Source organism: Schistocerca piceifrons, chromosome 10 (assembly GCF_021461385.2).
Source record: "Schistocerca piceifrons isolate TAMUIC-IGC-003096 chromosome 10, iqSchPice1.1, whole genome shotgun sequence".
Taxonomy (NCBI): Eukaryota; Metazoa; Arthropoda; class Insecta; order Orthoptera; family Acrididae; genus Schistocerca; species Schistocerca piceifrons.
In genome coordinates, this window is record NC_060147.1 from 128,115,275 (window position 1) to 128,129,513 (window position 14,239).

Here is a 14,239-nt window from a genome sequence, read left to right on the forward strand (position 1 = left end):
ATCGGAAATCCGGATTTCAGAGCCCAACTTTTTTCATTAGAGATAAGAACTGCAACTTGATAAATGACAAGGAAAGAAACTGCCAGAAGATTGGAAATTGGCTATAATATGCCCAAGATACAAGAAGGGAAGCAAAATGGAATGCGGTAACTACAGAGGAATCAGCTTGTTGAATGTAACATATAAGGTGCTGTCCATCATTATCCACAGAAAATTGCAACCATTCATAGAGAACAACATACAGGAGTAGCAAGCTGGCTTTCCACCAAACCGATCGACAATAGATCACATTTTCACATTAAGACAATTGTTTGAAAAACATTGGGAATATGATAAGGATATATCTACAGCCTGTTTGTCGATTTTCAACATGCATATGATAGCATCCACAGGAATAGTGTATACAATGCAATGCGTGACTTCAGAATCCCTGGGAAGTGAGTGAGAATGGTGCAAGTTTGTATGAAAGGGTCAAAGGCAGCAGTACATTTCCGAGGAGCCACATCAGAAACATTCGAGATTAGACAGGCCTCAGACAAGGTGATGCTCTCTCATGTGTTCTGTTAAATGTCATCTTAGAGAAAGTAATAAAAGAGTGTAGGCAACAGGAGTGGGTTGGAGTAGAGATGGACCGTAACTTCTACTGCCTCGCACATGCAGATGACATAGTACTACTAAGTGAATCAAAGCATGAGTTGAAAGAAATGTACCAGAAAATGGACAATTAAGAACAAAAGGTAGGGCTCAAAGTGAATCGAGACAAAACAGAGTTCACGCAATTAAGAAGACGAGAGCAGGAAGAATTTCCTAAGGTAGATGGCAAGAGGTTCAAGAGAGTACACCAGTTCAAATACTTGGGATCTTGGTTTACCATGGACAACAAGACAAAAATGGACATCAAGGAAAGAATAGCAGTGGGAATGAAATGCATGCATTCCCTCAGAGACGCTCTGCTCTAAATCAATCTCAGTGAACACTAAAATGAAATCTACAACACAGTGATATGCCCAGCAGTAATGTACGGTTCAGAAACATGGAGCATGACTAAGCGAGAAAGGGAAAAACTATTAATATTTGAAAGAAGAGTAATGAGGAAGATATGGGGGCCAGTTTTAGATAACGGAGAATGGAGGAGGAGGAAAAATAAGGAAATCTACCTTCTGATGTGACAACCAACTATCCTAAAAAAGGTAAAAAGCAAAAGAATACAATGGTGGGCCATGTAGCTCATATGCCAGATGGAAGACAGGCAAAGATGGCACTAGTGGAGAAACCAAACACCAAACACTCCATTGGACGACCAAGGCAATGCTGGGTGGACGACCTGGTGAAGGACCTAGCAGCCCTGGGAATCGAAGACACCTGGAGAAACTGGGCACAAAACAGGAAGGAATGGAGGCAGTTTATGGAAGCAGCACATGGTCTGCAGGGCCTGTGATCACTGAATATCTATCTATCTACAAAGTGTTACACCCAATTTTTTGTATGAGTTGGCCAATGTCAACAGTGGCTCATTGATATTATAGTCATATGATACTGCATTTTTTTCATTTTGTTAAGTGCAAAATTTTATGTTTCTGAACATTTACAGCAAGTTGCTGATCTCTGCACCACGTTGAAATCTTAACAATACCTGACTGAATATTTATGCAGCTTCTTTCAGGTATTGCTTCATTATAAAGAACTACATCATCTACAAAAGCCTGATTTTACTATTAAAATTGTCTGCGAGGTCATTAACATACAAGATAAACTGCAAGGGTCCCAACACATTTCCCTGGGGCACACCTAAAGTTACTTCTACATCTGACAATGACTCTCCATCCAAGATAACACGCTGTGTCCTCCCAGCCAAAATGTCCTCAGTCCAGCCACAAATTTCACTTGATACCTCAAATGATTGTACTTTTGACAATAATCTTAGGTGCGATACTGAGTCAAATGCTTTTCAGAAATTAAGAAATACTGTATCTGCCTTGGCTTGATCCAAAGCCTTCAGTATGTTGTGTGAGAAAAGTGCGAGTTGGGATTCACTGGATCGACATTTTCTAAATCCATGCTGGTTGGCACTGAGAAGGTCATTCTGTTCAAGATACCTCATTATGTTTGAGTTCTGAATATGTTTTAGGATTCTACAACAAATTGCTGTCAAGAATATTGGACGGTAGCCTCGTAGATCACTTTGACTACCCTTCTTGTAGACAAGTGCGACCTGTGCCTTTTTCCAAGAACTGAGCAAGGTTTTTTGTTTGAGGGATCTACAATGGATTACAGTAAGAACAGGGGCTAACTCAGTCACAAATTCAGTAGACCTATAGAATCTGACGGGGATTCCATCAGGGCCTGGAGCTTTGTTCAAGTTCAATGATTTCTGCTGATTCTCAACACCACTGACACCAATACTTATTTCACCCATCTTTTCAATGGTACGATGATTAAATGTGGGTAATTCTCCTGGGTTTTCCTTTGTAAAGGAACATTTGAAAATGGAGTTAAGCACTTCAGGTTTAGCTTTTCTACCCTTAATTTTAGTTCCTGTCTCATTTGGTGCCACTAACAGCCTTTACACACGACCAGAATGTCTTTGAGTTCCGTGAAAGAGCACTTGACAGTATTCTGCTATGGTAGTCTTAGATGACTTCACAAATTGCTCTCTTGAGTTTTTTCAGGGAGAAGACCAGACAGCGAGGTCATCGGGTTAGGGAAGGACGTGGAAGGAAGTCGGCCGTGCCCTTTCAAAGGAACCATCACGGCATTTGCCTAGAGCGATTTAGGGAAATCATGGAAAACCTAAATCAGGATGGCCGGACGCGGGATTGAACCGTCGTCCCCCCGAACGCGAGTCCAGTGTGCTAGCCACTGCGCCACGTCACTCGTTAAAATTTCTCTCTTGACAGCCAAACATGTTTCAGTCGGCATCTCTCTATGTATAGTCCTACACTTTATTTCACACCTCTGTTTCTTTAGAAATTTCTTTACAGTGATTGTATACAATGCAGGTTCCCTTCCATTACGAACTGTTCTACTGTGTACATATCCATCCAGTGCATAGAAAATATTCTTTCAAACTTGATACAGAGTTCCTCTACATGCTTCTGAGCTGTGCTGCAAGCTTCAAGTTCCTCACTGAGATATGAAACTACTGAATTTTTATCAAGTTTACTGAACATATACATCTTTCTGCTTGTTTTAGTTGCCCTTTGTATTTTGGTAATCATTGTTGCCACAACCATGTCATACTCAAAGAGGTCAGGTCCATTTGTTGCCATTAGATTCTATATGTTTTCATCGTGAGTGGGGCTCCTAACTATCTGTTCAAGATAGTTTTCAGAGAAGGCACTTAGCAGAGTTTCACAGGATGTCTTATAACACACACCACTAACAAAACTGTAATTTTCCCAATTAATTGTTGGATGATTAACGTCTCCATCAATGATTATAGTATGATTGGGGAACTTACGTACAAGTGAACTGAGGTTTTCTCTTAAGTTTTCGATTACATCAGGAGATGACTCTGGTCGGTGATAGAAGGATCCAGTAATCATTTTACGCCCACCCCTGATACTGAGTCTTGCACAAACTGTTTCACATGCAACTTCAATTTCTAAATCGGTGGGTTCAAGTTTCTTATCTATTGTGACAAATACGCCACCTCCACTTGCCATCTGCCTATCCCTTCGATCAATAGACACTCAAATTTTCCTCAAAAATCTCACTGCTATCAATTTCCAGTTTCAACAAGCTTTCTGTACGTAGTATTATGTGAGCTTCACTGCTTCTTATGAGCACTTCAAGCCTTGGCACTTTGCTGTGAATGCTTAGGCAGGTTACCATTAGGATTTTAAAACTCTCACCTGTGGGAAGAATTTCTTTCGATCTTACATTGATACTCCTGGGTTTCCTACTGGTATTGTTTTCTGGATTGGATGGAAAGTTGCCTAATCCAAAAAACCCTTGTGTGCACCCAACACAGTCAACTGCCTGAGTAGTAGCTTCTGATGAGTAGTGCACACCTTACCTACAGTTCTCAACCCTATGTCACAAGTCCAGGGAGTCATAGCCTAGCTTGTCACACATCTTAACAACAGAACACAGAGAGTCACATCAGCAAATTACACAACATGAATTACATGAATTTTGGAATAAGAAAACAAAAAATATGGAGTGAATTTTAAAATTTTCCTGGCAAACTGAATTTACAAACAACTTTTTGGATTGCAGCTGGTCATCATTTAATACCTCCCACAATATTTCGACTGAGCACCTGCTAATCATCTTCAGGTGAGCCATCGAAGATTGTCAGTCAGACTGGCAAGGGCCCAGTTGAACTATCGTGGAATGTACTGGGTGGCCCAAAAAGGATGGTCGGATTTGAACTGCGTAGTACCATTGAAAGGTGAGGAGGGGGGACCACTGCCGGCCGTCTGCAAGTCGGCCATTACACCCAGTTTGCCACGAGATGGCGCAGTGGACGGTCGAGCATCGTGTTTTTGCTGTGGAACAGTTTTTCAGAAATGATGAATCGTTTATTACTGTGCAACGATTGTTTCGACAACGTTTTGGTGTAGCGCGTGATGGACCCATTCCAGATCGCAGATCCATATCACGTTGGGTGACTGCATTCCGGACAACAGGGTCTGTCAAAAGTGGTAAATCTACAGGGCGTACACGTACGGCAGTTACTCCACAGAACATTGATGATGTTAGAGCGTCAGTGCTGCAAAGCCCGCGTCGTTCCACTAGGCGTCATGCTCAAACTTTAGGCCTCAGCCGTAGTTCGTTGCAGCGTATTTTAAGCCGTGAATTACAGTTTCACCCATACAAAATTATGATCACGCAAAAGCTGTATGATCGTGATTTTGAGCAGCGAAGACGATTTTGTGAATCAATGCTTGACATTTTGTACTCTAATAATGATGTTGTGCTTCTTATGTCAGATGAAGCCCATTTCCATTTAGACGGCTATGTCAATAAACAAAACTGCAGGTATTGGGCAGCAGATAATCCCAGAGAATTGCACCAAAAGCCTCTTCATAGTGCTAAGGTAACAGTCTGGTGTGGAATTTCAAGATTGGGGATTGTTGGTCCTTATTTTTTTGAGGAGAACAACGCTACAGTCACAGTGAACTCGAAACGTTACGTTAACATGCTACGTAGCTTTTTGGTGCCGAAACTGCGAGAGTTACATGTAAATCGAGATCGAATTTGGTTTCAACAGGACGGGGCCACGGCCCACACAGCCAATGACTCCATGTGTGTTTTAAGGCGGATGTTCCCCCACCACATCATCTCGCGTTTTGGAGATGTCCACTGGCCCGCGAGATCACCTGACCTCTCAGCCTGTGATTTTTTTCTTTGGGGATACCTACAGTCAAAAGTCTACGTAAAGAAGCCCTGAAACTTAATTGATCTGAAGGAGGCAATCAGTGTGGAAATTATGGCAATTCAAGAAGAAACAGTAGTGAAAGTGATGGAAAATTTCGAGGAAAGACTTGTGGAATGCATCACCGAGGAAGGACACCATCTTCTGGAAGTCATTTTCCGTACATGATTTTTTGTGGTTAGTTCTTGTAATTGGGTGCCTGGGAGCATTTAGTTACGTAATTGAATAAAATTAATTTGTAAAACTGATGGAGTTATAGTTATTTAAAATGTGACCATCCTTTTTGGGACACCCTGTATTAGACGACGATCAGCTGCAAGCCTGAAGCTTGTTGCAACATTAAATATGGAGTTCCATAGGGTTTAGTGCCTGGTACACTACCATTCTTTGCCTTCATAAACAATTTATTGGGGACACTATAGGACTTTCAGACAACTGTGATGTTTGGTGATGACACTCGCATACTGATAAAGGTCTCAAGCGCATCCACACCATATGAAGCCAGGAGAATAATGAAACAGGCATACTACTGCTTCACAGCAAAGCCCAAACCCTAAGTTTATGAACACTAATATTATGTAACTTCAAACAAATTAAAACGACTTACAGGTACCACAAGTGGAAATGAATGGATCCGCAATGAGTGAAGCTCACTGTGTGAAGTTCTAATCCATCTAGATTGATAACAATGTGAAGTGGCACTAGTAGTTGTGGTTGGTATCTGTATCTTCCGTTGTGTGCTGCACTTGGTAACTGCACAATGAATGGTTTGTAGCAGCCAATCAGAATGCTTGTTCATTATTTCCTATGGTCTGTAAATAGAGTTAGCTATTCGATTAGAAATTAACCATACTGTCATGATTTTTGGCAAAACTGGAAGTAAGACCTACAAGTAGGTTAATGTAATGAGGAACATATATCTCAGGCTATACTAGATATCAATCTACTACAACAACCATATTTGTGTTGAGGTTTGTTGGATTTGCCAACTTGTACACAAACTGTCACATTCTAACCTAACCTAGACCTAGATCTTCATCACAGGTCAGCCTGCCAGCATATCTAGTTTTCTTCCTGCTCCCCATAACAAAAACAAGTGAAATCAATAACTGTGTTTGACTGAAAGGCATCAAGGCCTTCAATGATTGACATTGGCTACTGACAGCTGATTCACAATTCATCATTTTCATTTCCCATCATTCATCATGTGCAGCACATAAAGGAAGGGCCAAGTACAATATACCTACACTTTACCCAAATATTCTGTGCTTGAGTCACAGTCTGACACACAGTTTCAATCTGCCAGGGAGTTTCAATGTAGTGTTGTATGTACAATAGCTGAATTAACAAAGTATGAATATGCACATGCATGGAACAGTCTCAAACTCTATAACAATTATGAAATGTGCTGTAGAAATCTTGGTCAGGAGGACCTCATTGGTGCGATTTTGACAAACAGAAAATTCAAACCTGGACGTCCTGAATTCCTTCCTGACTTTGATTTGTGCTCATTGACTCAGTATTGCTCTGTTTCATTTTGCCAATATGTATTTGAGGAAGCACAGTCATTACATGATGAGGATAAAGAAATAATACAGGATATACAATGACTACAAATATTAACCAGTTAAGAGAAATGTAAACTTAAGTCATGCAAACAATATTGCTATTGAACCAAATAGTAGTAATCAGGTGTTCAAAGGCTACATCAGCCATGGTGACTGTATCTCAAAATATAGCTCATGGGCGTATCTCAGGGCAGACAAGAATATAAGCAATCTGGTCAAGGAGTTGGATATCCAACCACATTCCCCCTCATCTCTTAAAGAGTACATTCCATATGTCTTCGCAATATATTGTGTGCCTGCGGTTAACGTATTTGAAGTGAAAATGCTTCTCTGCAAATAAAAACTCAGAATTTGAAAAGAAATCAACACTGTCTAATAACAGTACAGCACAAAACCACGGATGAGTATAGAACTTCTGTTTGAAGTACCCGACACTGTTTGATCTTCGGGTGAGGAGTACGGGCAAGTTAAGTAACGAAAAGAAACATACTTAATGAGAGGCATGCGTTTACTCAGTTACGCCTATGTTAAACTTACACAGATGGCACGGCAGTGTAATATTACCGAAACAGTATAAAAGACCTTTAAAAAATACATCTTATACATAACCATATAAGAAAGGATATTTTGCCAGAGGTGAATCAATTTTTTTTACAGACTGTAGAAGCTTCTGCTTCTGTTCACTCATTATTCTTCTAAGATCATTTTGTGTTACTTTTTTCTTCATCGCATTCATAGCAGTTGTCATATTTCTCGTTTCACGTGCCACCACCCACACTCACTATATGCAAAACACAAAACAAACTCACGTATTTACCATTCGTCAGAGATATCAGTAGTAACAGCTGCTCATCTCTGGTTTTCCGAATTAAATTTCCGACAACTTGTAAATACGATTTTTTCTCAACGATTCCCGAAGGAATATACTTTAAAGCAAAATCGTGTTCTTTTCAATATTTTTATGATTAATGAAAATGTCAATATTTTTATAAGTTTTATACAAACTCGTCATTCTTTCTCTTGCGCTACTTAATTTGGTTCAGATGTCTTCGAATAAAAATTTATTAAATGATTTCTATGTCTCAGTCTTCCGCTACCATCAGGAGCTGGATTTATCTAAAAGTAATGGGTACAATGTACGAAAGAACTCGAATTTTCTATCATTAGTATTTCTATGTAGTTGACAGAACATCTTTGAGCTAAAATCTGTGTTACTAAATACTTTGAATTCGCATGACTGTGAGCTGGAAATTGTGACATTTGTAGGGGGATTTTGTTGTTATTTGGAGAATAGTAGTCGCTCGTCGTTACACCAAAAAAAAAAGAAAAATGAATAGGTTGTTCGGGAAAGGAAAACCGAAAGAGCCCCCACCAAATTTGACTGACTGTATAGCTGGCGTAAGTTATTCACTTTATAAGTTATTGTTGCCGTTATTGTTTATTACGTATTTATTAAAGATGCATCTTTTACCGTAATAAAATATAAAAACGCAAAACTTGTATGACCCCCTTGTTTCATGAAACTAACCTGTTTTATTAATCCTTGTTAGCAGACGAAAAATATGTTTACATGAACAATTTTTTACCGCAATGTATCCTACATCGATTGTTCTAGGTTGATAGCAGAGCGGAATCAGTTGAAAAGAAAATAGCTCGACTTGATCAGGAACTAGTGAAATATAAAGACCAGATGAAGAAAATGAGAGAAGGGCCAGCAAAAAATTCAGTTAAGCAGAAAGCATTGAGAGTGTTGAAGCAGAAAAAAATGTGAGTACTGTGGGTTGTTGACAGGCCAGTTATGATGATTTAGACGGAAAGCTGGAAGATATACAAAACTAGGCCCTTATTTATATTTGTTGTGGTTTAATATTAGTTTTATTATTGGTAGAAGCACCTGTGTGAAATGAAGGATGAGATGTACTATTTAGTGATAACTTTGGATCTGGTGGTCTGAGGGTGAAATAATACATAACTCTATGTATAAATGTTGCAGAATATGGTATTGACGAATGACTATAAGGAAACATTTATGTTTGTACTGTGCAAACTTCTGTGAAGTGCATGGCTGATGGTAGTTCTGATTGTACCATTTATTAGGGAGGTTTCCTGTTCCACTTGCATATGTAGTGCACAAAGGATGCCTATTTATACACCTCCGCACTTGCTGTAATTAGTCTGATCTTGACTTCTTGAGCCCTATAGCAGTGACACATAGGGGGCTGTAATATATTCTTAGATTCCTCATTTAAAGCTGGCTTGTGAAACTTTGTAAGTAGGATGTCGTGGATTAGTTTGTGTACAAGCATCTGCTTGTTATAAATGATACATGGATTGAAATCAAACAGTGGAAAGTACACACACACACACACACACACACACACACACACACACACACACACACACACACAAAACTGCAGTCACAGGCAATTGAAGCCACAAGTTGTGTAGGTACTTATTGGAGATCTATATATCCTCTGATAATGCTTTAGCTATCCATTTTAGATTTTGTATTGAAACAGAAAAGAGTTTGTTTAAAGTACCATAAACAAGGACTGAGGCTGTGCTATAGGTCAAACTCTCGCCACAACTTTTAATTCACTTTCAGTGGCTTCACCATCTCTCAACCAAATAGTTCAACTTTAAGGCTGGCCAAGACCTCTGGCTACACTGCAGATTAATCACTGTCTAGACCCAAGATTTATGTGGGACCAGTATTATGCTGTTGCCATCTTCTACTTCGATTTTTGTGTTTACATTACACAAGCTACCTTTGTGTGTGCATTGTGTACCACTGTATTTTTGCCCTCACCCCCTTTTTCAAAATTATTTCTTTAGGAAGTGATGGAAGGGTAATGGTCAATAAGCATTTTATTTCCTCCATTCAGGAGAAACAACAAAATTCATTCAGTGGACACCAATTGGAAAAATAATATAATACACGTGTTAACACTTCCTTAAGCATTGTACTGAAAGATCTGCACTATTCAGAAAGGTTCATTGTCAACATACATCCAGCAGAACAGGAAAAAAATTAATTTATTAAACCACAACTATTCATATCCAAGAGGAAAGGTTTCCTTGTAACAGACACCTCTAAAAGTTACTGTTCAAGAGTTTCCTGGAGTTGTTGAGACATTTCTTTGTGTGTGATGTGTTATATACTTTTTTTTCATTTTTTGTTAATTCTTTGATTATAAGTTTCCTAATCGGCATAGCTGCAAACTGTGTTTCGACGCATTCCATGACCAAGTACCATGGCCCCCCAGAATGTATATAACATAAATAAAATTCAATTATTATGATTTCAATTTTACAATAATTCTGTATTATTTATGTGGAAGTATTAAGTTGCTAGAGGCTTACAAGGATTTGCAATGTCTACTTGTAACAGTATGCCTCAGTGCGATGCATAATGCCAGTTTTAGTGTGTCTCACTAGGACTGGCTGAGCTTTGTGATGAAATCACTGACCAAATGGACCCATGGGAAATTGTGCAGCTCTTGGACTTTTTTTCTGCCTGTCTTTATTAGTGCTACATACTAAAGAGCCCAGAATAGGGAGATATATGAATATGTAAAGTGTAACTGTGTGACTGCACTGCAAGGAAATGTGCAATTAATTTACATGTCTACATATGTCCATGGGAGGTGTTTTATATTGTTATTGCTTCACTCAAGGTACTTTGTGTCCACACATCACTTCAACTTGTACATAAGATTCTTAGAATAGCATTATTCTATGACAGTCACGTGATTTTAGCTGGTATACATCTTTAGATGTGTTCTTTGTATGAGATTTACATCCACTGCTCTAAATCGACATATACGAAGACATTGGTAATCTATCTGGTGGATAACCTTGTAGGTATAACATGTGAAAGTGAACCTTAGCCTTCAGTAAAACTGATAAAGCTTTACTGGAATATGAACTGTGATGTGCATAACTTAGTAATATTGCATTACTTAACAAACAAGAAAGAAGTGCTGGAATGAAACCCACCTCTCAATCACTCTTTTTGTCTCACTAAATTACACTTAATTGTGTTGGCAGCTTTTGCGTTGCGTGTTGATATTGGCAATGCCTTGACGCTCATTATAATCACTTGGGTGATGGGTACCAAGTGAGAATCGGTGAATCTAATGACTTCTCTCACACGAAGATATGAATTGGTTACATTTATTTTTGATATGGAGAGTTGCAAAATAATTTTAGTGATTTGCTAATTATGAATTTTAATGTTACTTACTTATTTTAATATCAACTATTTGTGTGTCTAACCTCCAGTAGTGTTTATAATTCAGATGATGTGGTTAAATTCAAACCTAATAGAACAAAATACCAGGTAACTTTATTTACAAACCATAATAAATCATGAACAAGACTCTCATTGGCCACCTACATTTAACTCGTGATTCGTCTCATTGACTTCCCATTATACGTTGTGCCGACCAGTACCAACAGCCCCCCAGGGGGTCCACAGCTGTTTCGTGGGCTCATGCGTGTCACACGTGGGTCCCCAAGCTGTTGCAGCCTTTATTCTTTTTCGAGCTGCTTTACCTTCCTACTCCTTCCCTGTCCTTCTTCCTTTCCCTTTGCGCTTTCCTTTCCTCTTCTTCGTGTTCTTCTTTGACAGCCCGGCTATCCTCGTAACTTTACTTCGTCTTGCAGCTATCGTTGGGTGCTTTCCCTCCTCCTCTTTGGCTTTTCTTTTTTGGTCCCCCTCAGGGTTTTGACGTCCATCTGGAATTTTGAAATCTGAAGTGTGAGCCAGATGGGGAAGAACTCCCTGTCTAATGTCTTTGGCGTGGATTTCTCTCCCTGCCCCCCCTCCCTCCCCCCTCCTCCTCCTCCTCCTCCTCCTCCTCCTCCTCCTCCTCTTCCCCCCTTCCCCTCACTCCCCACCATAGCCCTTTCACACCCTTAGGTCACCAGCTTGGTAGCCATTCTGTGTGATGGAACTGTTATTTACCCATTTGACTGAGCCCATTGATACCACAGGGATCACACTGCTGGCACCTGTGCTGGGAAGCCTTGTGCAAGCCTAGGTGTGGTTGCCCAACTTTTCAGGGCATCAGAACTCCCAGCAACAACTGTCCTGTCAGGCGGCCGTTGCTGTGGCTGGGTGGTGCTCACAGGCGAGCGCCTGTTCAGAATGGGTGGTACCAGGGTGAATGTTTGGCACATGAAATGTGTTAGACTCTCTGGTCACTCTTCTGAGGCCGTCTCTCTCTCTCTTCTGTGTCAGTTCCTCTTTCTGCATTCCCGGCCTTACCCTCCTCGGCTACCCCCTGGAAGGAGGGCCAGACCCACCAGCTTGAGGCGAAACTCTTTTCACGGATCGTGGCCTGTACCAGCACCGACAGGAAGACTTTTACAGCCACCAAACCCGTTTTCTTTGTGGGACATATTTAGGACAAGTTCGGTTAAGTTGAGTTGTTAAACAAGATGGGATATGGCTCTCTCCTTATAAAAACAACTTCTGCCAATCAGCCCCCCCCCCCCCCCCCTCCCCTGTGCATGCGACCATTTAGGAGACATCCCCTCGACTGTTGTTCATCACAAGTCACTCAATATGACACAGGGTGTAATTTTCCCTAGGGCCCTTCTCCTCCAGTCCAATGATGAACTTGGGGCTAATTTAGAACGGCGTGGCGTTCATTTCGTCTGACGTGTCCAGAAAGGCCCTAAAGACAGTCGTGTAGACACTGGCACATTCATCCTGGCATTTGAGGGGAGGATACCCTGCCCGAGAAGGTCAAGGTAATAGTGCACAGATGTGACGTGAAACTGTACATTCCACCTCCCTTGCATTGCTTCCGTTGTCTCAAGTTCGGCCACATGTTCTTGTGCTGTGATGCCACTCCCATCTGTGGTGGCTGGCCGTCCATTTCATGTGGGGAAGCCTTACACCCCATCGCCTAACTGTGTTAACTGCTCTGGTCTCCATTCTCCCCGCTCACTGGACTGTCCAGTGTACATGAAGGTAAAAAGAATTCAGGAAATAAAGGTCCTTGACCATCTCAGCTTCTTTGAGGGCCGGAAGAAGTTTGACAGACTTCACTCTGTAAATCTCTCCTCTACCTGTGCCTCAGTTACGTCTTGCCCTCCTCACCCCTCCCCCTTTCCCCCATCCTATCCCCTTCCCTTTCCTCACCCTCGGTGGCTCCCATCCCTTCCCCTCCAGGAATCACTCCTCTTCCTCCCCATCAGCCAGGGAAGACATCCTCTTCTGTGGTTAGTGCTAGGGATGGGACTCCTTCTCGGAACATCCTTCCCTCGCATTCTCAGGATAGGAAGCTTGCATGCTCAGGTCAGACAAGAGACCTGTACTCGGAGGACCCAAAAGCCACTCGCTCTCTGTCTGATCCGGACATCACTGTCGCCTATTTTCTTACTGATAATACCTCCTCCCTCTCTCCGAGGGAGAAGAAGAAGCAGCGCAAGTCAAAAGACGAGGCTTTGCTCCCTCCTCCTTGTCCCGAATCAAATCCAGTTTTTATGGATGTCATCCATCCTCATTGGGGACGACCATCGACCAAGTGACATGACCTGCCCTTGGCTTCTTTGTCTTACCTGGTCTCTCATCACACGATAATCCAGTGGAATTGCAATGGATGTTATCGTCACCTTCTGGAAATACTGCACCTTGTTTTCTCCTACTCTTCATTCTGTCTTGCTCTTAGAGAAATGCACTTTCATTATGACCACTCCCAACATTTCGTGATTATTGGGCATTCTGTCGGAACTGTGCCAGCCTTGTGATAGTCTGGTAGGGTCTACACTTTGGTTCACGCTGATGTCATTAGTGACTGGATTCCCTTTACACCAACCTAGAAGCAATAGAGGTTAGAGTGCAGACAACTCTGACAATCATCGTTTACAATGTCTACTTCCCTCCAGGTAGGTCACTTCCTTACGTTGAACTGTGTACCTTAATACAGCAACTCTCACCCCCGTACCTCCTCCTTGGGGACTTCAGTGCACACTGCCTCTGTGGGGGAGTGCCACTTCAATGGGTAGCAGTCTTCTACTTGGCCAACTTATTACAGACTCTCTTCAGTGATGATTCCCCTACTCACTTTGGCACCGTTACTGTTATTGATGTCGCACTCTCTTCCCCTGCTCTTGTGGCTTCCCTGCATTGGTCACCCCATGATGATCTTTGTGACAGTGACCACTTCTGGTGATTCTATCATTCCCTTGCTGCCGTCAGGTAGACAGGCCCCTCACGTTGGGCATTCCGCAGGTCCAGTTGGCCTTTATGTAAGTCTGCTGTGCACTTAGACAC

At 41.4% G+C, this 14,239-nt stretch overlaps 2 protein-coding genes across 2 annotated transcripts in view; one reads left to right on the plus strand and one right to left on the minus strand.

Moving 5' to 3' along the window:
• The window catches only part of LOC124718823 (zinc finger protein 830), a 56,308-nt gene extending 48,540 nt beyond the window's left edge, over positions 1-7,768 (minus strand). Inside the window, exon 1 of the mRNA XM_047244442.1 lies at positions 7,578-7,768. Within this exon, the coding sequence (XP_047100398.1) occupies positions 7,578-7,699 (122 nt within the window). The 5' untranslated portion in view covers positions 7,700-7,768. The remainder of the gene's footprint in view (positions 1-7,577) is intronic.
• Positions 7,769-8,155: 387 nt separating this feature from the next.
• Positions 8,156-14,239, plus strand: part of LOC124718825 (charged multivesicular body protein 5) — a 37,450-nt gene continuing 31,366 nt past the window's right edge. Inside the window, exons 1-2 of the mRNA XM_047244443.1 lie at positions 8,156-8,349; positions 8,567-8,718. Coding sequence (XP_047100399.1) covers positions 8,281-8,349; positions 8,567-8,718 — 221 coding nt within the window. The 5' untranslated portion in view covers positions 8,156-8,280. The remainder of the gene's footprint in view (positions 8,350-8,566; positions 8,719-14,239) is intronic.